Source organism: Xyrauchen texanus, chromosome 10 (assembly GCF_025860055.1).
Source record: "Xyrauchen texanus isolate HMW12.3.18 chromosome 10, RBS_HiC_50CHRs, whole genome shotgun sequence".
NCBI classification, from domain to species: domain Eukaryota; kingdom Metazoa; phylum Chordata; class Actinopteri; order Cypriniformes; family Catostomidae; genus Xyrauchen; species Xyrauchen texanus.
The window spans coordinates 29610353-29636411 of record NC_068285.1 but is presented as its reverse complement, the minus strand read 5'-3'; the positions used below and the strand labels follow the sequence as shown (position 1 = coordinate 29636411).

Genomic DNA, 26059 nt, shown 5'->3' with positions numbered 1-26059 from the left:
AACGGGAATCAGATAAAGAGAGTTTCGTTGAGTTGGTATGTTTTTCACCATTCTGCCATTTTGTATTGGCAAGTGTGTCATACCTCCGAATGAAGAGTGTAAGATCTCAGCAAAACAGTCTGCATGTGTGACAGAATCAGTCAAAATCGAGTTATTTTGAGTCTGCTAGTGTGGCCCCAGCTTAAGAGTCAACTTGTAGTACAACCACAGCCCCTTTCTACTTTTAAAAAGGGGCACAAATGACAGCAATCTAGCAGATGTTGCTGTTTCTGTTCACAAACACACACACAGACTGTACAACCTTACCAAAGACAGTTTTCAGTAGCCACTGACCCTGATATCAAACAACTAATAGAAGAAAAGTAGCAGGAATATAAGGTAAAAAAGCTGCCAGTGAGTGCACAGCTAAGCAAGCAGTGGAGAACTGCAGGCGAACAGGAACTGTCAGAAGAGCTTTCAGCTCAAGTCACTTAGCAAATGCTCCTCAAGAGGCTGCAGAGACCAGTCTACACTTAGCCAGGCTTAGAGACAAGCTAACAATGTTCTTTTGTTTTTGTCTTTTCTCTTCAAATAACCATGCATTGTGTCATTATACATGAAGCTGTCAATCGTAAGCATTGGCCATCATGTAAATATAAATGTAAAGAAAATGTTACCCCAGACGGTAAACCTGGGTAGAGCTATTCATTAAAACAGAAAAAAACAATACTGGAAGGCAATGGGACATATTGCTGTCTTGAAAAAATGTAGGACACTGTGAAAGGTAAGTGGCAATGGCCTCAATATGATTCATTCTCTTCATTAGCTAGACTGTGTATGTTGGGGGGAAAAAAGAAAAGAAAAGAAAAATTTTGCAATGAGCCACTAGATTTGACTTTCTAACTGATGCTAAAAATAGAAGCTAAAGTCTGCAGTAAACTGAGACTTCAATTAATCAATTAAAACATCTAAACAAAAGGAGAAAAAAAACCTAAGCCATAAACATAAGACTCAAATGTTTGTAATAGTATTCCTATTTGAGCCACAGCTAATAACAGTCATTAATAAAACAGTCTCAGAGTGTTTACAGCTAAGCCTGCAGGACACATAAGCTTAAGCAAATGATTATGCATAACATCGCGAACAGATAAATAGCAGCAGAACAGTAGAAATCCTTTGAATATCTTGTCAGACACATACAACATTAAAGAGATTATGGCTTTTGACAGTATCACACTTTGACAACACTGAAAAGTGAAAATGATTCCGTTTAAAATAAAAAATTGAAGTAATTGTTCACCCACAAATGAAAATGATCTCATTATTCACTTACTCTGATGCCATACCAGATATGTGTGACTGTCTTTCTTCAGCAGAACACAAATTAAGATTTTAGGAAAAATGTTCAAGCTCTGTAGGTCCTTATAATGTATGTAAACGGGTGCCAGTCAATCATTTAATGTCTGCTGTAGCAAATCAATAGGTTGGTGTAAGAAACAAAATGTGTTTAACTTTAAATTGTTGCTTCCTCCCAGCGCTGTATTGCTGTTTGAAATGACCTAACTCTCGCATGACACTCGTTCTTCTTTTGTGCTTCCAACTTCTCATGTGAACGCGCCATTGTGCTTACGTCACTAATATAATGAATGGTGGCAAGAAGTGATTTTTTAAAGTTAATCAAGTTTAATCATCAATTTGTTTCTTACACCAACCTATTGATTTGCTTCAGAAGACATGAATTGATCGACTGGTGTCGTGTGGATTACTTTTATGCTGCCTAAATATGCCAAATAGCCAGAAGTCTAATGGCACCCGTTTACTTACATTATAAGGACCTACAGAGCGTCAACATGTTTCTAAAATTCTTAAGGTGTGTTCACTGAAGAAAGACAGTCATACACATCTGGGATGGAATCAGGGTAAGTGAATAATGAGAGAATTTTCATTTTTGGGTGAACTACTCTTTTAAAGGAGTATAGTGACATGTTAGCTTAGCAACACACAAACTTCAAACTCTACTGAAAACATTTGCAAGTGGAATCTCCTGAGCAGAGCACTATTTGTGGAGAGTGTTCCAAATCTGTCACTTTTGAGATTCTATGACGGTTATAGGATGCTGTCTTAGAAGAGAGCTCTCTGTGTAGCCTGTAAGTAATGAGGCAGTTCATTAGGTTTTGGAACTGAGCTAATAATGTAACAAACGAGAACTGTAGGACAAACTCAGAACAAATCAATTGCATTAGCCTTTTAGGTATTTTTGTGTTTCACAATCAGTTGTGAAGGGCCCTGAATGCTCACTTAAGTAGAGAAGTTCACATATGGTGGCAGGATATTGTGGGGTTTAAATGACACAGCAGCTCATTAAGTCTTGTAAACTCTACACACACTCCAATGTAAACATCCACCTATCTTCCCACTATCACACACACCTGGTTATTGCTCTGCTTCCCAGAATGGCAACTTGATATTAGAATGGGTATTTAAAGGTTCTGTGAGCATTTGCTGATGGGGTGTACAGGGAGGAATGGGATTGCAAAATGCAGTGAAACAGACTCAAAAGTTGTCAAACTCAACATATCAGAGCATGGGCACTGACCGCTAGCTCCAACCCTAAATCTACCCTTGTTCCTAAACCTACCCGTACCTCAACATCAATAGCAGCAAATGTGAGTCTTGTGAGAATTTTGCAGAACAACATGTAGTTAAATACATTTTATTGTATGTATTTTAATGTTAGTAGATAGAAGTTACAGACAATTAATATTAAGTGTGACCATAGCTTGTTTTTTGTTGTTGTTTTTTTTTGCACTATTTTCCCTTATTTCCGAGGAAGATTTTTTTTCTCTTCTTTTTATAAATGTAAGCCCTATGGCTGCCTCTCTGCACTCCCACTGAGTGAGACTGATAGCCATTTAGAAACTTCTATTTGCATAGAAAGGAAACCAAATTTCCTCACTTCATTTGGTTTGATTATATATTCCAGACAAAAGAGCAAGAGATATGCGTTGGAGCAAGTGAGAGGTTTGAAGGGCACAGTGAAATTGCATCAACACACAACCCTTTGGAACAGCAAACATTATTGCAATGAATTCCAATGTATTTTCACCAAAATTAAGTGTCAAGTAAGCAGGGGTGGAAAGAGTACTGAAAAATAATACTCAAGTAAAATTACTGTTACTTCTTAAAACAAATTGTTTGAGTAGAGTAAAAGTACCTGTCCTAAAAACTACTCAAAACTACTCAAGTAAGAGTAAAATAGTAGCGCATTTAAAAGTACTCATAAGTATTGAGTACTGATTTGCGAAAACTATGACCCTTTATAATAAAAACTCTATGCTGCCATTTACAAATGTGGCACACATACCCTAATTTACATTCCCTTTTATGGCTGTTTGCCAGAAAGAATAAAAAAAAAAAATAAGGTAGTTTATAGGTGTTTGTGATTGACAACTTTTAAAATACATCACTTATCTATGATACTGTAAACACTGCATGAATCTGATTTAAAAAAAAAAAAAAAGATAAATAAAAGTTGCGACATGATTACAGAAATTAAAATATGAAAAAGTTATTTTCAATATAATATATGAAACAATTACATTAAAATCAGTTTATGTGTAGGGTCAAAATTTCCTTAATGCCGACTCAGAAAGTTATTGTTGCGCATAAAACAAGTTCAAATCGTTTAAAAATAAATAAACACAAAAAAAAGCAGGGCACATCATGTCCCACACAATAGAGAGCAGTTGTTTGGTACAGGGGCCACATTGGGATTTAAAGGAATAATTCACACAAAAATGAAAATTATCTCATCATTTAGTCACCCTTATGCTATCATGGATGTGTATGACTTTCTTCAGCAAAACACAAATTCAGATTTTTCTTTTTTTCCATACAATGCAAGTGAATGGGTGGCAATATTTTGCATAAATCAGCAAAAATGTAGCTTAATCCATGTGACTCCAGTGGTTAAATCCATGTCTTCAGAAAAGATATGATAGGTTAGGTAAGAAACATCAATATTTAAGTAAATTTTTACTATAAATTCTCCTCCCTGCTCAGTCAATGTCAACTTTCACTTTCTTCTTCTTCTTTTGTTTTTGGGCAGGGAGAGGAATTTATAGCAAAAATGGAATTACATATTGCTCTTTTTCTCACCCACACCTAACATATAACTTCTTGAGTCATAGATTTAACCACTGGAGTAACATGGATTAAGCTTCTTTTAAGCTGCCTTCATGTGATTTTGGAGTGTCAACATTTTGGCATCCATTCAATTGTATTGTATGGACCTCCTGAGCTGAAATACTCTTCTGAAATATCTTAATTTGTGTTCTGAAGAAAGAGAGTCATACACATCAGGGATGGCATGAAGGTGAGAAAATGATGAGATTTAGATTTTTGTGTGTATTATTTCCTTTAAGCAGCACATGGGGTGGTCACATTGTACTCTTTTTGAGATACAATGCACCACACTGATTTAGTTCTTGTATCTTTTAAGCCCAGAAATAGTTGTGTTCTCATTGTAATGCACGATACACAATTTTCTAAAGTTTGTGACTGCTGGAATATTCTGCTTAAGTTTTGCTCTGCAAATATTGATAATTTCTATCAGGCATTAGAAAAAAACTTGATAAAGGCTAAGCATAATTATACAATATTTTATCATCTCTACATTCCTGGTCATTTATTATACTAATTAATACAATCTCTAAATCAGGGGTCATTATTAAAAAAAAAAAACATAGACAAAACACCATATTATTAAAAACAATATATTAAAAATGTCACTGTTTTATTCTATTACATTAATACTTATAAAGCTACTCAAGTTATAAAGCCAAAAGTAATGAGTCGTTTTCTCATTTCCTTGTTAATGTTTTTTGAATAATAGCCTTTATATGGCATAGCCTAGTCAGTGCTCAATTCGGTTACATGTACACTTCAAGTCCAACATTTTGATGCAAATATGCTTTTTGTTCCACTGTTTAAATTCACTTTAGACCAATCCAACTGTGTTTACATTAATGCCTCACCAAGACGGGCATTGGCAGAATTACAAGTGTATTTGACCGTTTAGACATACCCGAATTAGAGCACAAACATTAGCCACCTGTCAATCAAACAGCACGCAGCTACAGACAACAGGAAATAAAAATAAATATTGTATATTTCATCTAGATCAGCCAAGTTAAACTCACAGTCGAGCAATTTGCATTTTTCACTGCGAAAAGCCCTTTCAGGTGCAGCTGTGATGTTCAGGTGTTGAACTATGGGAATCACGAGACTCTTCCTAGCCTATCATGTTGACAGATCAAAATAAAATCAGGACAGGGAAGTAGCGAACACAGACAGTGGGAAAATATTGCATTAAAATGTACTCAAGTAAAAGTAAAAGTATGCGATTTTAAAACTACTTAAAAAAGCTAAATTCCTGGGGGGAAAAAAATTACTTAATTACAGTAATGTGAGTATTTGTAATACGTTAATTTACACCCCTGCAAGTAAGGTACAATGAACTTTAAAATAAACTTGGGTATGTTTCTAACGCTGTAACCAAACAATGACGCTATAAAGGGATACAAGAGATAAAAGAGTCATTGCCCTAACCAGCTGTGACAAAAACAAATGACAGGACATTTGCATTACATATCAAATATCTTCTAATTGGCTGCAAGTGTGTGCGCCGCGCAGCAGTATTGTGTCAGTGTGGACAGACAAGCTGCGTGTTGCATCATGCCTATAAACAGTAGGACAAGCTGCAAAGTGCCATTTTCCTCACAGATACTTTTTGGAAGATGGGGTTTTGATATAACCCCTCAACAGAAATGTGCCAGGCAGTTCCTGTAACCCTTAATGTCTCCATCTTTCCCCAGGCCTCATCTCAGTCCTCTGCAGTTTTCCATCTTGCCACACTCCATTAGCCCAGTTTATTCTGCAAAAAAAAAAAAACAACATCCAAAAGCCCCCCCAGTATTGAAGCAGGTGCAGCACTGGCTGCCCGCTGCAGGATAACAATGCCATACATCATCTGCAGCTCTGCTGGAAGATCTGGGTCAGGCTGGTAATGTGGCATTCAATGGGAGGCTAACTTCAAACAAACAATCTATGGCCCACATGCCAAGCTACCTAACCAAGCAGTCAGCTGCTGTCAGTCAACTTGAGAATATACATTATCTGAACCAGCCTGAAAACAGCTATTTAAATAGCTATTTTGTAGCGTGAGCTGAATGAATGAAACACAACATATGATACCATTGTTGACAGATTTTACTGCTGATTAAAAATATGTTCTTTGATCATAATAATGACCAACTGTTTTGGAGATGTTGGTCTTTCCCAGTCCAAATACACAGAAGCTGTTCTTTTATGTGGCTTGTTTATATAGAAAATAGCTGTACAGCGAGTGTCCAAAGATAGCCACCAAGTGGACTGAATTGCCTTGAAAGGGACCTTGGTCTCAAAAATAATTTCAGCATCTGCATTTAACATTATTGTGCCTTTATACTAACAGATGTTACAAAAGAGACTATATATTTATTTTTTTATTTTCAGCTAATCATTTTCTTTTTCATTTGTTTTACTCATCAATACACTGCAATTCAAACTATCACACTTTTATATGGATTTTAAGCTAAAATAATAAGTGTGCATATACTGCTTCAAAGGTGAAAGTTTAAAGGAATAATAATAATAAATATAGCTGCAAGTAGCGATGACGGGCCCTCACACCATGGGTCAATTTCCACTCGGTGGCTTTCGGAAAACAAAGTATGATGGACACAGCAACAACTCTACATTAATGTAAACTTGGACCCTAAACATACAATGTGTAATAAATATATGCCACCATTCCAGTTTGACTACAACTTCATGTAATTTAATCCACTGCCATGACAACACTATTAAAGTGACATTTCCTTTCACCAGTTGGTGGCGCTACAGTTTAGGATGAGCTCCCACCCCTGACAGTTTGTATAGCTGCATATCTCAGCAACTACATCCTGAGTAAAAAGAGCATGAAAAAATAAATTTCTCGCAGGGCTGCATGATTTTAGCAAAAATCATAATTGTCGATTATTGCCTTTGATATTGTAATCATGATTATTAATGTCCATTAAAATATTAAATTACTGTGACGTCACAACTTAAGCAACCATGTGGTTCTTCGGAGTAGAAGATTTCAATGGTGGATATGAGCTGCGCTCCAGTTTCTTTTAAGCGTTATGTTGTATTGTATTTTATATTGTAATAAGGTTTGTTAAGGCAAGGCAAATAAAAACATATTTTAAATGGATGTCTATGGTATGGAATAAATGTAATTATTGCTAAATTACTGCTTAAATTATTAATTCACGTACAGAAACTAATATGGCATATTCAATATTATTCAAACTTATTAACAGCCGATTTAATCAAGTTTCTCTGTCCAGTAAGCCCTTTCATGGAGAGACAGGGTACATTTCAGTTGATATTTTTTACTATATTTTATTTATATAAAATGTAATAAATATGTTTATGAATATTGTTCATGATGTCTTATACATTAACAAGCATCTGGGCATTCAGACAGTTTCAAAAACAGCTTAAATCAGTCTGAACAGCATCAAATTTCAAGTTTCACAGAAATTTGCTTAAAAATAGATACTAGCTGCCTGTCCGATGAACAAATACAGTTGTCATTTTGTCCAGAAATAACTAGCATTACTCGTACAAATAAATGCTTCGTAACTAAAACGTTTTGACTTTCAATAGAAAATATAGACAACACATGTTAAATAACTTTCTTACCTTTCAAAAATCGCCTCAGTTTTTAATTTGAAGCAGTAAGTCCAACACTGAAGTAACTCTCCCGATTTCTCCTCTGTCTCGGACGGTGATGACTATAAATGTATTATACTTGCTCAACCCCCTAACCAATCATATGTGCCTTTATTTTATATTGTCACGAGTATCTGGGCAGACTTCAGAAATAAAATCGGTGATTGGACGACGAAGACACTGAGACAGGAACCATAGGAATAATTGTTCCCAAACTTGAACGCTCCGGCTGGAAAGGGTTAAACGTTCTTAACAAAGATTGCATTCGCACCTCAGTTGATGTATATATTGAGTGGGGACACATTGTTTGCATTTTTTTATGGGATTCGACTGCAAAAGACCTCAACCAACTCATGAACTCAGTTCCCGCCCATTCTGGACTCAGAACTGCTGGAAATCATTCAACAATGTAGCTTGGATGTCCTCTATTGGACATTTCTTGTAATTGCTAGTCAGAATTAATAGACAGTGGGTAAAACATGGGTTTTCTTGCATTTTTACATTTCAGTTGATATTTTTGCTATATTTTATTTATATGCAGTGTAATAAATATGTTTATTAACATTAAACTTTAAAGTTAAATTATGCCAAATACCACAAAACGTGAATATGCAAAAAAATAAATGATTACATTTAATGCGTTGCCATGCCAACAGTATTTAAGATATCAAGAATACCTTTGGAATTTAAAATGTGCAATGCCTTGACATTAGTCTGTATTGTTATATAACATAATAGGGATTTTTTTTTAATGTCTGTTACAAGTGACACACTTCCTTCCGCCAGTTGGTGGCACTTCGACCGTGACCCACAATAGCCACATCAAAGTGATCAGCTCACAAGGACAAATATTTGGCTCAATTTTGATGTTTTTCATTTTCTGCAAATGAGACTTTTCCTTATTCAATTTTTTTAACGTTATTTTGTAGCTTCGCCATGGCAACACTGTTAGATGTATCAAAAATCCCTTCGCAATTTACCATCGTCAATGTCTTGGCATGATGTCGCCCACATTTGGTGCCTGTACCATTAAATCCCTGGGAGGAGTATTTCAAATTCCTCAGCATGCCTTTTTCAAACAATCCAAAATGGCCATCTTCCTTTTGGGCAGAACCTATGACTGCCAGCGCGAAAGTTGTCCGGCTTGATTAGATCTATATGTGTACAAAGTTTGGTGACTATACCTCAAAAGGGATGTGCTAGATAACCCCCCGAACATGCCCATGTTCTAGGTGGCGCCGAAGAGCCCCTTCTGTACCCCCCACCTGTAACACTGCCACACCCTAATGGCCAACAACTCTGATATATGTGCAAACTTTCAAGAGTTTTCACACGTTATGTACCCCAGAAGTACTGAAAACCTTGAAAAGAAGCGTAATGATAATATTTCAATTAGACAATTTAATGATTGATCGAACATTTATTAATTGTTGTTAATAATTTGATAGATTAAGTTTATTGATCGTTGATTAATTAATTTCAGGATAAATGTGTTCTGAAAGTATGCCAGCAGAGGTTGACAAGGCTGTCTATACAGTCACCCGCCGCTAAAGGGCGCTTGCGGGCTGCAAGTCATTATCCAGTTCACAGAAGATGATGCACAGATGCAAGATGAAGCGGGTTCAATGTAAACCGTGTTGGAGCATTTCTCTTTAGTGTTAGTGTTAATGACAATGACAAGTACTGTTGATCTCCTTGTTTCATCCTAACCTACAATTACGTCAGCGATCACCAGAAAAACACATTCAGCTGACATCTCACTGTCATCACCTTAAAAACAGTAGGTTAAGTACTTTATGTAACGTGCTATGATTTGACTTAATTTCAAATAAAAAAATAAGTCCAAAGGTCCGAAATATTAAGTAACATATCCAAAGGAATTTATATATTATATATATATTATTTATATATTTATATATATATATATATATATTTTTTTTAGGGTTTAAATTTATTGCCCTGTTAAGGTGCAAAAAAGGCAAAGTCATCAATATTTCTGTGTTTTATTTGATGCAAAAAAATTATGAGTTTCTGACTTCCCCTCTTATTTTAAAACATATCATGTGTTTGTGTGTGCATTTCTAGTGCCCCCATAATTCAAATCACTTAAAAACATAATAAACAGTGGTTTTTTTTTTATTATTATTATTTACAAATGCAGAAAGTTTTTGTGAGGGTTAGGTTTAGGGTTAGGAGATAGAATCGATCATCCGTACAGTTTAAAAATAATTATGTCTATGGAAAGTCCTCATAAGGATAGCTGCACCAACATATTGTGGATTAACCCTTTTTCTTTCCTCAATCTGGCAACATATATCAGGGGATACGTACAATTCAAAATGTGATAAATAACAGCATGAACAACACGACTTAATTTTCTTCCACATCTTGAGACAATGTTCAAAATTGTAAAGTTTAATTGTTTTTTTTTTTTTTTTTACTGAAGAAAAGTAAGAGTAGTTCTCTAGTTAGCATTAGCATTGCTCTTCTTCGTGTACTTTAAGTACCGATGTGACAGTGTTAGACGCTCTGCTGCCATCTATCGACGTGGATCAGCATGATCGTATCTGCTGCCGCCATCAGCTCTGGATGCATTTGAGGTAATGTCTAAAGTTATTTATTACTACTATAATATTATTCCTATGCCTGAAAACAAACGTCACATTTCAAGCCAATAGACCTCTACAGTTAAAGACAGATTATTATTGTCCCTAATATCAATAATCTTTGGAGACTGTCTACGTTTCACGTTATTTCTAAAGACAGTTATTATCTTTATTACAGCTTAGTGTAAAATAAACCTCAATTATCTGGCGAAACAGAATGTCATGGTAAAGCAAAGTTTATAATCGTTTTTGACAATCAAATATAGCATGTCCATGAATACTGTATTTGGCGAGCTTGTTTTGTTTCCAAGCAAACATGGTTTACTCAAAATACACAACAATCACTCTTCCTAGCTACTTTGCACTAAACGAATGAAGACGTAAGCCATTTCATAGATGTTGAGGTAGATGGGCCCCCTTACTATAGCTGTTATAACATAGAAAAGAAAATTACACATTGCTTTCTGGTTGTGTTTGTAAACAAGGCTGAAAACTGTCCATTATTAACATATACACATATTTTGAAAAAGCTCAAAGGAAACTTGAATGTGTTTTCTGTAAATTCCACTAATACTGTTTTAGAGAGTGGTCTAAACAATTCATAATTTGTGACGAGGAGGAATGCGTGAACGGGCTGTTAGGGTGCATAGTTCCCACATAATGTGGCACATAATTCCTTACCTGTCCAACAAAAAAGAAGAAACATTGGTATCACTACTCAGGCTTTTCTCCATCATCATATCTTTCAAATCTTTTTCTGTACCAAAGTTTACTCTTTACTCTCTTTTGTTTGCCTTTGCTGATCTTTCTATTTTTGTGTTTCAAACATATTAAGTACATACACTGAATTTCCTGTTGTCTCTGCTTCTAAAGCACGATTATAAATATGTTCAATTGTGTTCTTTTTGCTCTTCGCATCACCATACAACACTGCGCTAAGTATAGCCAAACATATCTACATAAGTGGCAGCTAATAAACGTGAGGATTATCTTCTTGAACATTTAGTGAAACACAGGGGGTAATTTCATTTCAAAATGCGAAACACAATGAAGGGGTGACCCGCACAGTGTATAATAAAAACACTTTTTATAAAAAATCTATTATGAGTACAGTCTCATGTGAGTGTACACCATTCAGATAACTCTTACAAATAACAAATATTTCGTTAATGTGTAAAACTTTTTAAATTAACCCAAAATTACTGAATGCCCCATTAATATCTAATTAATCATCACATAGCCAGCCTGTTCTGCACCATGGGTGGCCGTGTTGGCTTTAGGTTAGGCAGACTTAATGATTACAGACAATTTGATCTAAGTCATAATATACACTGGTGGCCTGAAGTTTAGAATAATGTGCAGATTTTGCTCTTATGGAAATAAATTGGTACTTTTATTCACCAAAGTGGCATTCATCTGAACACAATGTATAGTCAGGACATTAATAACATGAAAAATTACTATTACAATTTCAAAAAGAAAATTCAGACTTCTTAAACTACTTCAAAGAGTTCTCTTCAAAAAATCCTCCACGTGCAGCAATGACAGCCTTGCAGATCCTTGGCATTCTAGCTGGCAGTTTGTCCAGATACTCAGGTGACATTTCACCCCACACTTCCTGTAGCACTTGCCATAGATGTGGCTGTCTTGTCGGGCACTTCTCACACACCTTACAGTCTAGCTGATCCCACAAATGCTCAATTGGGTTAAGATCCATAACACTCTTTTCCAACTATCTGTTGTCCAATGTCCGTGTTTCTTTGCCCACTCTAACCTTTTATTTTAGTTTTTCTGTTTCAAAAGTGGCTTTTTCTTTGCAATTCTTCCCATAAGTCCTGCACCCCTGAGACATCTCTTTACTGTTGTACATGAAACTGTTGTTGAGCGAGTAGAATTCAATGAAGCTGTCAGCTGAGGACACGTGAGGCATCTATTTCTCAAACTAGAGACTCTGATGTACTTATCCTCTTGTTTAGTTGTAATTCTGGCCTTCCGCATCTCTTTCTGTCCTTGTTAGAGACAGTTGTCCTTTGTCTTTGAAGACTGTAGTGTACACCTTTGTATGAAATCATCTGTTTTCTGGCAATTTCAAGCAATGTATCGCCTTCATTCCTCAAAACAATGATTGGCTGATGAGTTTCTAGCTAAAGCTGCTTCTTTTTTCCCATTTTTGACCTGATATTGACCTTAAGACATGCCAGTCTATTGCATACAGTGGACACTCAAAAATGAACACAAAGCAAATGTTAAGCTTAAATTAACGAATTTAGCTTGATTACTCAAGGATAAGGCATTGTAGTGATGGCAGCTGGAAATGCAGCCTGTCTAGATTTGATAAAAAAATTATTTTTTCAAATAGTGCTGGTGCTGTTTTTTTTTTACCATACTTTGTGGTCAGTTTTTTTCCGAAACAGCAAAATCTTTACATTATTCCCAACTTTTGGCTGCCAGTGTGAAGTTAAAATGTACAGTATATAGGGGTTGCAACATCATGAAGATGAGTAAATTACAACATCATTTCCATTTTTGGAAGCTTTAAGCAAAGCTAAACCCTATACTCACACACACACACACAGAGAGAGAGATATATACAGTATATATCAGTATATATAGTATATATATAAGAGAGAGAGAGACCTGTAATCCAAAAGGAATCTGTATTGGTCCCATGTGAGTAGGGAACATTTAGAGGCTGGGAAAGGATCCAAAGCATTGCTAAGGTCTTGTCTTTATGGTTTCATTTGGCAAGCACTTTCATTTAAAGGGTTGCGTTTATTTTTTTCAATTACAGTCCCTTTCCATTTTCATGCTTGACTGGTTTTTGATCTTCCTCATCCAAGCTGCTCATACACCTCTGTTAAAAGTAAAAGGAGCTTACCAAGAGCCTGTGATGCCAATAACCTTATTATATATAGATTCAAAATTAGAGGCATACATACTGTACTGTTGCATATACAGTAGCATCTCCTTTAATTGATATTGCCATTTCAGAACATACTGCATATCATTTAGACCAAAATACTAATACTAAAATATCTGTGACTTGAATATCATCAAAACCACTAAAAATTAGGCAATGGAGCAAAGAAAATAAAAGAACAGATGGGAGGAAGTTCTACAGGAGAGAAGTGGCAACGAAATTTGTTTACTTTCACATTTATTATTTATTTATTTTTTGCACAGGAAATAGAGAAAGAGATGGAAGATGTCCGAACATTCAGATAATTCAAAGTGTTGCCATGGTGATCGAAAGTGAAGAGCCAAAATATAGACCATGCTATTATGTGCTTTGCTTATTTGGGTGCAGGCATTTTGGTACTTTGGAGATGAGAGCACCAAGCACTTCCGAAGATAAAGAACTCATCACCGGCCATTAAAATAGTTATGGGGGCTCTTAGCGGAAGGGCGGTGATTACGCACATCTGAGTAATCTAATAGATACTCCTAATAATAATTACCTAGACAGAATTTCTAATTCTGTTTTGCTCACAAAAATCGAACATAGATCGGGGAACAGAAATGCATGAGGGCAAGAGGAGAGGAATATTTGTTTTATGGCTTACTTACAATTACTAAGTTCTAACAACTTACAACTTTAAACAAAAGCATCTCAATGCAGCTTTTTTTTTAATTGAATCTAAATTGCATGTAATTAAAAAAAAAGTTTTTGAAATGGATGACTTGGACCAAATAATAAAGAAAAGCAGCCAATAAGTGCCCAACAGAGATGTGAAATCGTTCAGTTTAATCCTTCTGTTTAAGAATCATCCCAGGGTGATCCTCAAGAAGTGTGTTGAGAAAATGTCAAGTGTACATGTCTGCAAATTCTAGGCAAAGGGTGACTACTTTGAAGATGCTAAAATATAAAACAGTTTTGAATTATTTTGGATTTTGTCTTGTCACAACATAATTTCCATATTTCGATTTATGTTATTCCATAGTTTTGATGACTTTACTATTATTCTAAAATGTGAAAAAAATATTATATTTCTTTTACAAATATAACGTATTGCTTATATACAACAGTTCAATGAACAAGTACATTTAAAAACATTTGGAAAAACTGAGTACGGTCATAAAAACGCATTTATGCATGGAACTACATTCTTACGCGACAGATCAGAATCTGCCGTTGCTGGCAAACCAAATGATGCGTCCAAGCCTCCGTTAGTAATTCAAAAAGTTATCTTCAGAAATAGTATCACGGCTTGTGCTGTTTCTAACAAGTTACTGGATAAACAATGATGGATGAATGCGTGTGTGTTTGTGTGTGTGTGTGTGTGTGTGTGTGTGTGTGTGTGTGTGTGTGTGAGAGAGAGAGAGAGAGAGAGAGAGAGAGATGGAGCATGTGCGATCACCTGTTGACACACTGATACAGATACAGTGCACACGGTTGATTTCTCAGTGGTAAAATAGCTATCCAAGCAGGGGTATTCCTCTCTATTTTGCGGTAGCCGGTACGCAAGAGTTATTCCCTATAGAAACTGCATTGTCCTCCATTTTAAACAGTATGTATCCAATGTGGAAACTCCGGTAAGAGGTAAGCACCTTGAGTTCTGTAATCAATAAGTCTGTTGTGTCTCTCAGCTGTGATGAGCCTTAATGCAGAAGTTATTAGTTTAAAGTAGTTTAAAGCTATATCCTAGCTTTAGTAATGTAGTAGTAATACGAGCGATCTTCTATGTAAACAATGACGGATTCACTTCACCGACTGTCTCATATTACACACAAAAATTATCTTTTGCCACCACCTGCTGGCTAACATACAGTATGTAATGTCAAAATAAAACAGATGTAAAAAGAGACACATATCCTACAGTAGCTCTTAACACATATGCATTGCTCTTACACTTTAGATTAGGATGACGAACACAAGCGGAGTGATACACACACAGTGAATCTTCGGAGTGCTGATGGTGTCAGACCATCAGTGTTCATGTAACGTCTCTCGTCCAATCAGTTTCGAGGACCGGAAGTAAATGTTGTGCATATATATATATATATATATATATATTTTTTTTTTTTAACCAAAAAATACTTGTGGCATTTTAAGGTATTTCAAATGTAACAATTTTAAACAGTTATTTGAAAATAAAGTGAACAATTTGCAAATAACTCTTTTTAGGTTGTTACAAATTAAAGGAATAGTTTAGCGTAAGCTCGTTCTCGCGTGAACATGCATGCAACTTTGATCGCCTTCTCTCATGCAATCATGCTGGGTTGTTTCTCACCAAAACATCACATATACCTTCAGAAAATCTTCACAAAAGCTATTTTTTATGATATTATGGGTAAATGTCAGAAATGAAAATTTTGTGTGAGCTATCCCCTTAATTACTGTTATAATATTAATTGTTTCAATAATGGCAGATTTTACACTTAGTCGTGGCAACTTGACAGTTAAGTGCAGTGAATATTTGCCTAAAATAATAAAGAAAAAAGATAACAACTAAAAAAAGTTAAATTCTGTATATTAAGTTCTCAGTACACCAATTTTTTATTAATTTTCTTTTAGACTGAGACTGTATTGTAGGAAGACAGATTCAGACAAGAGAAAGATCTGCAATTCCTGCACACTGGGCACAGTGGCATCACTCTATTCCACATTTAACTGAAAAATCAATTAATGGTCATGGTAACAAGATGTACATCTGCCACATTGCATGGTCTACTGAATGCTGTATATTTACAAGTCACATATTTTTCTACTGGCAAAGTGCTAAATACAACAATTAAAGTGAGGCTGATAATTGAATCCTCCATGCAATGCACAAACCATGCGTTAAATTGTAACTCTCCCAAAGCATTTTCACAGGAGGAAAGAGATGAATGAAGAACAACTGAAATAACAAAGGGAAAGAAAAAACAACAACTCTGTTAGCACAAGCCATATGTTTTTAAACAATGCAAAATGTGTAATTAGTAAAATTTGGTCATTTTAATTTGCAATGAAAATGGATTTAATGATATGCACACATCTGCTTCAACAAGGAGAGTTGGAAGAAATTATTTTTGACATAAAAAAATACACATGCTTGTGTTGAATACACCCAGTGGTAAATTGGGAATTTAGAGGAGGGGGAACCCTGATATCTGATGGTGATTTAAATTATGGCTGATCTAGAACAATTTTTGTGATAGAAATATAACAAATGATCAAAATGAAATGCACATACACATACATGTACTGTACAAATATCACTAAAGACTTATCATATTTTTCCAGTGGTATGATTGTGCTTTTATCATTAGCAGTCCTGGGTACAAAACCTGTTTGCATATATCACTTTTAATAAACCAAGCAAAATTGCTTCTGCATATTAGTGGATGTAAATGTTGGTGCAGCTATCCTTATGAGGACTCTCCATAGACTTAATTTTTTTTTATACTGTGCAAATTATAGATTCTAGCCTCTAACCCTACCCCTAAACCTAACCCTCACAAAAAACTTTCTCCATTTTAACATTTTCAATAAAACATAATTTAGTATGTTAAGCAATTTCAATTATGGGGACTGTAATTACCAGTTTGTAACTCCCCAACCACCCAAACATATACTACGTTAACATTATATATATATATATATATATATATATATATATATATATATATATATATATATATATATATATATATATATATATATATATATATATTAGGTCTGGGCGATATGTAAAAAATATTTTTGCGATAATTGCCTTAAAAATTATAGTCAAATTGAACTTTAAACGAAAAAAGCAATAAAAACAACGAAGTGATCAAAAAATCCAAATCCAAACATTTACCATGGGGAATTACTAATAATTACTAATAAGACAATAATAAGCCAAATAAATAAGCCAAATAAATTACCTTGTGTTCCCAAAATAATGCTGCTAAAAGTGTTCTTATCGAATTTGTATTTGTATTGCATTTGTTAATACGGTTAATGTTGCCTACATTTTTTTTAATAAAACTCAATTTAGGTTCAAGGTGAATGTGTCTTACTTACATTACTTTATGATTTACTCACTTTCGACTTTGTTTATTTTATACAAAGATATATATTACTGAACCTGCAGAGCTGCGTACAAAACGCATGCCAACCGAGTGGAAATAAAGTGAACTAAAGTCACATCACCTCCGGAGATAATTTGCAGTATTCTCACAGACAACATTATTCTTGCACACAGAAAACAGTATTCAGATTATTGAAACAGAGAAAAAATAGTGACAAGTCTTAACATGCACTTATTTCTAGGGTTGCAACGGTATGAGATTTTCACGGTATGATAACCGTCTCAGAAAATATCATTGTTTCACAGTGTCACGGTATTACACAGTTACTATTATCAGTGAAAACAGAAGGGTTATTTTATTTATCTATTTATTTTTGAGCAAACACTTTATTATAATTGAAACTTGAAACCATTTATTTTATTGAAGTATGTGTAAAAAATGTCTCCCTTTTGAAAAAATAAGAAAAAATAAGAAAGCTAACAGAATTATAATAAACAGAATTATAAACATGATAAAAACAATAGCATGTAACTATAACATGTTATATAACTAAAGCATGTTAGTTTACATGCTAAATTAACTAATAAATGAAAAATAACATCAGTTGTGTCAGCTTTTAAAGTAATGTCCTATAATTATTAACAGTTAACATATGCTATAGGTGCACGACAGCACAGACAGACTGCTCGTGTCTGTACCTTTAACTCAGTGGTTCTCAACTGGTTTTGCTTCAGGACAGATTTTACATTGGAAATCAAGTGTCGACCTGTCATAGATTAAACATAACCTGTATTTAATGTATCCTGGGTCAAATTTCCGTTTACTTTGCATAGATTTTTTTCATGGTTTTCCAGTACAAGGACATGCATCAAGTGACACTATTTTTGTTGTTGATGTCAAAATCTACAGAAGTTTTCTCTCCCCCTTTTAAAAATTGAAGAACATACTTATATGAGCCCATCCTATTATCCCATTTGTTTCCTACAATTAAATATTTATACACATATTACACAGAAGGAAAGGCTCCTCATTACCATGGTTAGGTCAGTGTGCTAGTCTTAAATAATAGTAGTAATAATAATAATAATATTAAATTAATGTATTTATGAAAAATAAATTCTAGCTGAAACTAACTAAAACTGCCACTGTTGATATAAAATAGATTCTACCTTTAGATAATTTCATATAAAACTAAAACATTTTGTCAAAATATAACAGTTTCTTTTACTTATGTAAAATACTGAAACAAATTTGTAAAGGTGATGTTGTGTAATTTTTTATTTTTGGCACAGAGCACAGTGTTGCTCTTTTCCTCCTCAGTGCTGTTTGACATGTCAGGGCTGCTACTGTTTGAGAGGTTCGAATTGACTTCCTCCGTTAACACTTTTAACTAGAAAAGACTCACTAGAATTGAAATTGGTCACATCAGTTTTGATGTCTGCGCTCCGCAATATCGAGGGAAGCCCAGTTGTTGCACGCGCGCGCCAGAGAGAAGAGCAGATAATGATCGCGAGCTCGTTACACACTCGCGAAAGTGCAGATGAGAAGCCTTTATCTGTTTGCGAGACTATCAATAAATCTGCCATCACTTGGTCGGCCACTGAAATATCTTCACTGGAGAACCATGGCATTGTGTTCTTTCCCTGCTGTCCGCGACCCAGTCCGAATAGACCAGTTGAGAAACACTGCTTTAACTGTGTGGCGCAAGTTGACGAGTCTGACAGACAGTCGAGAAGGAAAGAAGATGCGCACGCGCATGTGACAATCTCGTCCGGTTGCATTTTTTTCTCAATACCGTAGATAAGCAAATGCACATGGTATGATAACCGTCAATTTTCAAACCGTGGTATACTGTGAAACCGGTATACCGCTGCAACCCTACTTGTTCCACATGACAATATAAATATATTGATTGTCAACCTCATTAGATCTAACAAAAAATTGTTTGCACTGTTTTATTTTCTGTTTTATATGATTTCTAAAATTTGGTACATGTATACAGTTTAAAAGCCCAATTTGTTAAATTATGTAATTTTCTAGCAATAAAATTAATAAATAAATGATCTAACATATCTACTATTTTACTATATATATATATATATATATATATATATATATATATATATATATATATATATATATATATATATATAGCTTTTAAAAAAGACACCAATGTGCACTGTATCTGTGGAAGTTGCACATTTATCAAACAATAGTAACAACAACCTCAAATCCTATGTTAATTTGAGGGTGCACTACATTCCATTATTATTTGGAAAATTCTAAATTAGCTAAGCATAAACTCATTTGTCTGTGGTTATCATGCTGTCAGTCATGCAGAACAAAGCTTGTGAATGAAAATAAACAAAAATATAAACAGAACTGAGAGGGGACATGAATCAGCTGAGCAAATGATGGAGAATGGGAGATTGGTAGAGAGAATCTGCTTCCATTCCAGTACGGCCCGGTGGCTCTCAGAAATGACATCTGCTCAGAGTACTGGGGTAAAGGTTTTAATGACTGGCTCAATAACAACAGCATGGCATAGTCCCTGAATGGATGCAGGTCTGTTTCCAAACCCATTTGTTTGAATTGAAAAGCACTTAATTCCATCTCTGCCACGCTTATGAAAACCGTACTTATCGTAGGGTACGTAAGCACAGGGCAAACGTGCTGTAAACAGAACAAAATGACATCAGGATAGCTCAGCATCACGTCTACACATATGATACTCATCACGCATCCAGTCATCAGTACAATGTTTTTTTACAGAGCAAATATGCAGGATTAGTAACTGCCGACAAATTATATTTCTCTTATTGTATTTGAGCCTTTTTGCTACTTTGATAGGGACAGAGAAAGTGAGTAAAAGAGGAGTGTGAAAAAGAGAAGGAAATGGTCTTCAAAATGATTCAAGCAGACTCAAACTCACAAAATCATGTACTTTTATCACTAGACCATTGCTCTGTCAGCAGCAAATGTTTCTGGATTGACATTACAAATTATATGTAAGGGATAATTTACAGTCATCTAGTTACTAAAGCAAAATACTGTAAACCAAGACAGAGTCATTAGGACTTGGTTAAGTCTTGTTTCTCCCTAAGGAGGTTTTTTAGCTATAATGAGATAACTGTACATTATCCCACTTATTACAGGGCTACTTATTAAACAAATAATAAAAAAGGATATTGATTTGAGTTACAATTTTATTATGTAAGTAGAAACAATGTGATTCGATGTGAGACTAGCACAGCTATGTAGGAAATTGGTTTCCTGGGGTCAACTATACAGTTTAGCATTCATTATACTGACATAATTGACCACAAAATTATGTGATTGACAGTGTTTACAGTAAGAGATAGGATAGGAAAGGATTGGATGAGCTATGACACGACAGGATACAACACGAAACAATATGATACAATGCAATGGAATAGGATAGGATAGGGTATGCTATGACAGGATACAATATGAAATCCGATACTATGCAATAGTATAGGAAATTATTGGATAAGATTGGATTTGAAATGGTAGGGTAGGGTATGGTAGGATAGGATAGGATTGGATATTAAACTATTAAAACAATCTAAGTGGAAACAAAATCAACTATCATATGAAAAACCTACATATATTGTGCACATATCTGTCTAAAATATTCAATTATTCAATAAGTGTGGATTAATATTTCAAACTGCAGGTTTTCAGCCAAAGGAAGAGAACATGTTAAGGTGATTACTTCATATGAGGATCAAAATCCTGCATTCCCATCACCCCCTTCACACTTTAATCTCACACCATTCTCCAATCCACTTAAGAGTGTTACGGTAGTGCTACATATGTGCTTTTAGAGGACAACAAGGAGCAGCATTCTCCCACATAGGGCACGACTACACTCTCTGATGAAGCGAAAATATCGATTAGAAAAACAGGGGGTCACTCCTGCCTGTAGAGATGTGTGTGTGTGTGTGTGTGTGTGTGTGTGTGTGTGTGTGTGTGTGTGTGTGTGTGTGTGTGTGTGTGTGTGTGTGTGCGTGTGTTAGTGGGGAGAGTGCTGAAACAGCTCTTGCATGCAAGTCTCTGTTAAACTCTTCTCATGGTGGGTATGATCTCATTCAGGTCAGCGAAGTGAGGAAGAATTGAGCATGAATTACGATGAAGTAGGAAGCTTGATGAAACGTAGAGACTAGAGCTGCATACAATTCAGAGTATGCATCCGTACATTCACATGATGCGCTGATGACTCCATCCTCCATTGAGTTCACATGTGTGTGTGTGTGTGTGTGTGCATTAAGTGGTTAACGAGGACAATTTTTTAGGTTGCAAACTGATAATAACAAGGGTATTATGCTATAAATGTGGTTTATGAGGACATTTCTAGTGTCCCCATAATTCAAATCACGTAAAAAACATGTAAAAAAAATCTTTGGAAATGTTTACACGAAAATGTACAAATGCAGAAGGTTTTTTGGGAGGGTTAGGTTTAGGGGATATAATATATAGTTCATACAGTATAAAAATCATTATATCTATGGAGTGTCCTCATAGCGATAGCTGCACCAACGTGTGTGTGTGTATGTGTTCTGTGCAAATAGTGGTGGTATGGTAGCATTTCAGTGTATGTGTGCATCTGTGCACAGGTGTTGCATGTTTATCACTGTGAAATATATTTGTGCACGTGTGCACAGGATTTAAAGCACAATCCTGTTATTTACATTTTTTATACCAGTTCGGGCAGCACACACCAGTGAGTGCATTCATCATAGTGATGCGTTTCAGTTAAGTGCTCCATTCACAGAGTTGCTTGGCTGTGACTCAAGAGCAGAGGCAACCGAAAAAAAACATTGTACCCTATCTCTCCCAAAATACCTCTCTCGACACAATGCACTGCTGACTTCTGCAATCTAAACTCTCAGCATTATTACCAAATCTGAATAATGGCCCAAGTAAACTGCATTGCTAATTAAATAGTCCATGTGTGGCAGGGTGGAGGGCGGGGCCGGGTCGTGATACTACACACCTGGTCCCGCCCTCCGCCCTGCCACACCATGTTAGCTGCATTGCTGGTTAAAGCTGATTAAAGGTTCTGCTGTTTAATCTAAATATCTAAAGCAAACCCTTATAATTATTCAAAGGTTTCTTGAATCATTGGATTGTAACAGACTCATAAGTAAAAGTACCAAACTTACAAACATTAGAGAGACAGTTACCATAATCCCTGTTACGTGTGTTTTTTAGAATCAACAAGAATGGTTGTTGGTACATTTTGATTGTCTGCACCTTATCTCCACATAATTTTCCCATGTTCATTTGTTATTCCAGTTAATTGGATAAAAATTCCTAGAAGTCTTTTAAGTCTTTAAGCCATATAAATCCTGATGCAAAAATTTTTATAAATACATTAAATACAATTGAGGAGCGATCAAGTTCATGCTGAGATGAGATACTTGCACAAATGTTTGATACAACAGAAGTGCCACTTCATGTGTTACTAATTACTGAATATTAATGACATACGTGTGATGATTTATTAATAAATAAAAAGCAACATTGTCATTTCACAATGATTTAAATGCACTTTTTCTTATAATACTGTTGCAATACTTCCGTGTCTTGTGACTTGTCTCTGTTTTAAACTTCAGTAGCAAAAAAAAAAAATGCAATCCTTTTCTGTGAATTCATTTAAATTGTCAAATTTAGACATTCAGTTCAGAGCGGTTTAACTATTTTGTGGTGTCATCACTCAAATTCTCAGAAGTATGATAAATGCTGTATGCAGGTATGTATATATGTGTTTTTCTATGCATTCATATGTTTTAATTTAGCAAAATAAAATGTGTTGCTAAATATTTATATTTTATTATTATGCATTGCAAAATTGGTGTGTATAATTCAAAATTACTAAATATTATTGGCAATTTAGTCAAACAGTTTTATATTGATTTTTACAATTTTAGTAAATTCACATTACTATACCTTAATGTTTGCTAAATAATTGTTTTTGTCACTCGTTGTACGCATCACAACAGTTGAAATGAACACTACACATTTCAGGTGAAATGAACACTAGAGGCACTTAAACAACAATGACAATGACAAATCACTAGTAAATCGACAGATGATCCGTTAATAAACACTTTTTATGTTAAATTTTAATGTCCTTATTGCTTTTAATGAAACCATTGGTTAGGTTTAGGGTTTAAGGTGGGAGAGCAGGTTTGGTTTATTTAAATTGCAATAGAGCATTAACCTTAAAAAATGTGTCTGTTTGAGAGAAAATATTGAGTCGCTTTTAGCATCACTCAATGGACATTTCACCCCAGTACTGCTACTATGCATGAAAGGAACCATGTATTATCGTTTTGGCAAAAATGTTGCCTCAGTCATGCAATTAACCTGAGATCAGTCTGAAAAAATATTGTGATTTTTTTAGCCATATCACCCAGGCCTGACATATAGTAGAACCTGCAGATATTATAAGTGGTTTCATTTTAATTACAATAATCGTTACAACTTACTTCCGCATATCAATATTTCCAGCCTGTGGCGTAATGCAATTCAGATTTCAACTCATTTTGTGTCATCTATTCAGCCATCAACTAGGGAGAGTCATACAGACTTTCATTACTTGTCTAGATTGCTCTTCCTTTAGTTCAAGATGGGTTCTCGTCGGCGCTAACAGAGAAGAAAGTGCAAGGCGCGTGAAACTTGTGGCTCCCCTAACGGAGAGTGGCAGCTGCATTCAGGCCTGATTGAGAGCGTTAATTGATAGCACTGCTCATAATGCCCCTAATGTTTCACCATCACGCCAGGGGGCTTTTTCTCCATAAGGATAAAGAGGAAGAATCCAGATGCAAAATGAAGACGCAGAGCCTTCATTTATAACCATTATCCTCCCCCTCAACTCAGCTTCCTCAAAGAGAGCAGACAGCACTACTGAAATTAGTGTTTTCTTTTTTCTTTGGATGGGAAATCTCACACTCAATCTCTGGTGTACACTAATACATATTTTGAGCTCATTTGGTCCTCTACCTTGAGGACTTTCTTGCAAATGGTGTATCAATGGAAATGAGCAACAACAGATTAAGTGTGCAAACAAAATGTATAAGAAATGTACCAATTTTACAAAATATAAAATTAAGAATCATTGGTACTTCTCAAAGATTCCAATTACATTTTTAGTACAATAATTTTTCAATCCCTCCACTTTCAACTTCAGTGCTAAGACAGGTTTAAACAAAACCTGGCGCTAAGACAAATTTACCAATATTTTGTGTCTGAACTTTTAGGATATAACAAAATACACATTACTAAATGGCTCTCTGGAAAACTTAATTCTGCAAAATATTTGGAAAATGACCACTAAACCCATGCAATGTTGTCCCAGGCAACCAAATTACTACATAGCTGTGTTAAGCGCAATTCAGACTGAAGTTGTTCTTGTGTTTTAAACACTTGACTCAACGCAACAAACAGAACTAGAACACAGATGTCTCAAGGTGTGCAGGTGTCTCAAAAGTTGGCATTCGTTCAACCCTGACACACCTCTAAAAAATTTGCCAATCCTGCACGAGACCCTGAAAAAACATTGAGATACGGCGCAACCACCGAAGATGTCTGTATATTGCATGTTTGCACTGAAAATCACTTTAAAAATCATCACAGACAGATGCAAAATGTGTTTGTTGTGAACGACCCCTGAAGGCCTTTGTACACCAAACACAAATTTTCGCTGTAATTTCTCACTGTGATTAACGCGAAACAACAATTACTATGAAGATATTCATACCTAGTTTTTTTTTTACGAAGAGTGTGTCGATAATTTTTTTCTTTATTTTCTCTCTGAGCGATGAAACACCCTGACCAATAAAATGCAATTGTTCTTGTTGTGCTATCATTTACAGTCACTGATGGCAGTTGTGTTTTGAAGTACCTAGAAATGGGTCAGACTGAAGATGGTTTTTGTTTGTTGGGATTTTTTTTTTTTTTAAATTTGTGCATAGACTCTTGGAGCTTAAATGTTGTAATGTTTAGTTTGTAACATGCAGGGATTTCAGAAAATACAAATAAACACAAGTATATACAGTATGCCTGGCAGTGGCATATAATCACTTTTCAAATAACTTGTTTTAACCGTTATTATTATTTTTTTGAAAAGGCTTTTGTTGTCTCTCATGTCACTCCATGTACTCTTTCGTCTCATATGATGAAAAAAATGCAACTGAAATAAATATTGTATGTCAATTTAATAATTTGAAATTGACACAAGCCAACCTCAAACTAGCATCCATCGTATGAGTACCCTAAGCTCAATGTGTCAGAGCACATGCACTAACCATTTACCCAAAAATCCGACAGCATCCATATTTAAAGATCTGTGTGCATTAACACAAAAAAAGATAATGCTTATATTATAATTAATTTAGTGCAATGATTGAAGCTTTACATTATAATCAGATACAGGACAGAGTTGTCATTAAGATATAAAGACAATTAAACTGTTGACTGGATGTGCTGATGTACTGTACTTGTTGATGAGCACGGCTTACACTCCTGTGAAGGGCAGTCACAAAGGAAATCGCTATACAGCTGACTGTTTAGCCGAGGGCTATTGATAAGAGCTTTGGGTTTTCTCATTATTGTGCTGTCTTCACAGC

General features: G+C 35.1%; 1 protein-coding gene across 1 annotated transcript in view; it reads right to left on the bottom strand.

Annotated features, from left to right (window-relative positions):
* The window catches only part of LOC127650708 (CUB and sushi domain-containing protein 2-like), a 467844-nt gene that overhangs the window by 373855 nt on the left and 67930 nt on the right, over positions 1–26059 (bottom strand). Inside the window, exons 4-5 of the mRNA XM_052136305.1 lie at positions 2178–2198; positions 695–708 (exon numbers count right to left, since the gene is read on the bottom strand). Of these exons, the coding sequence (XP_051992265.1) occupies positions 695–708; positions 2178–2198 (35 nt within the window). The remainder of the gene's footprint in view (positions 1–694; positions 709–2177; positions 2199–26059) is intronic.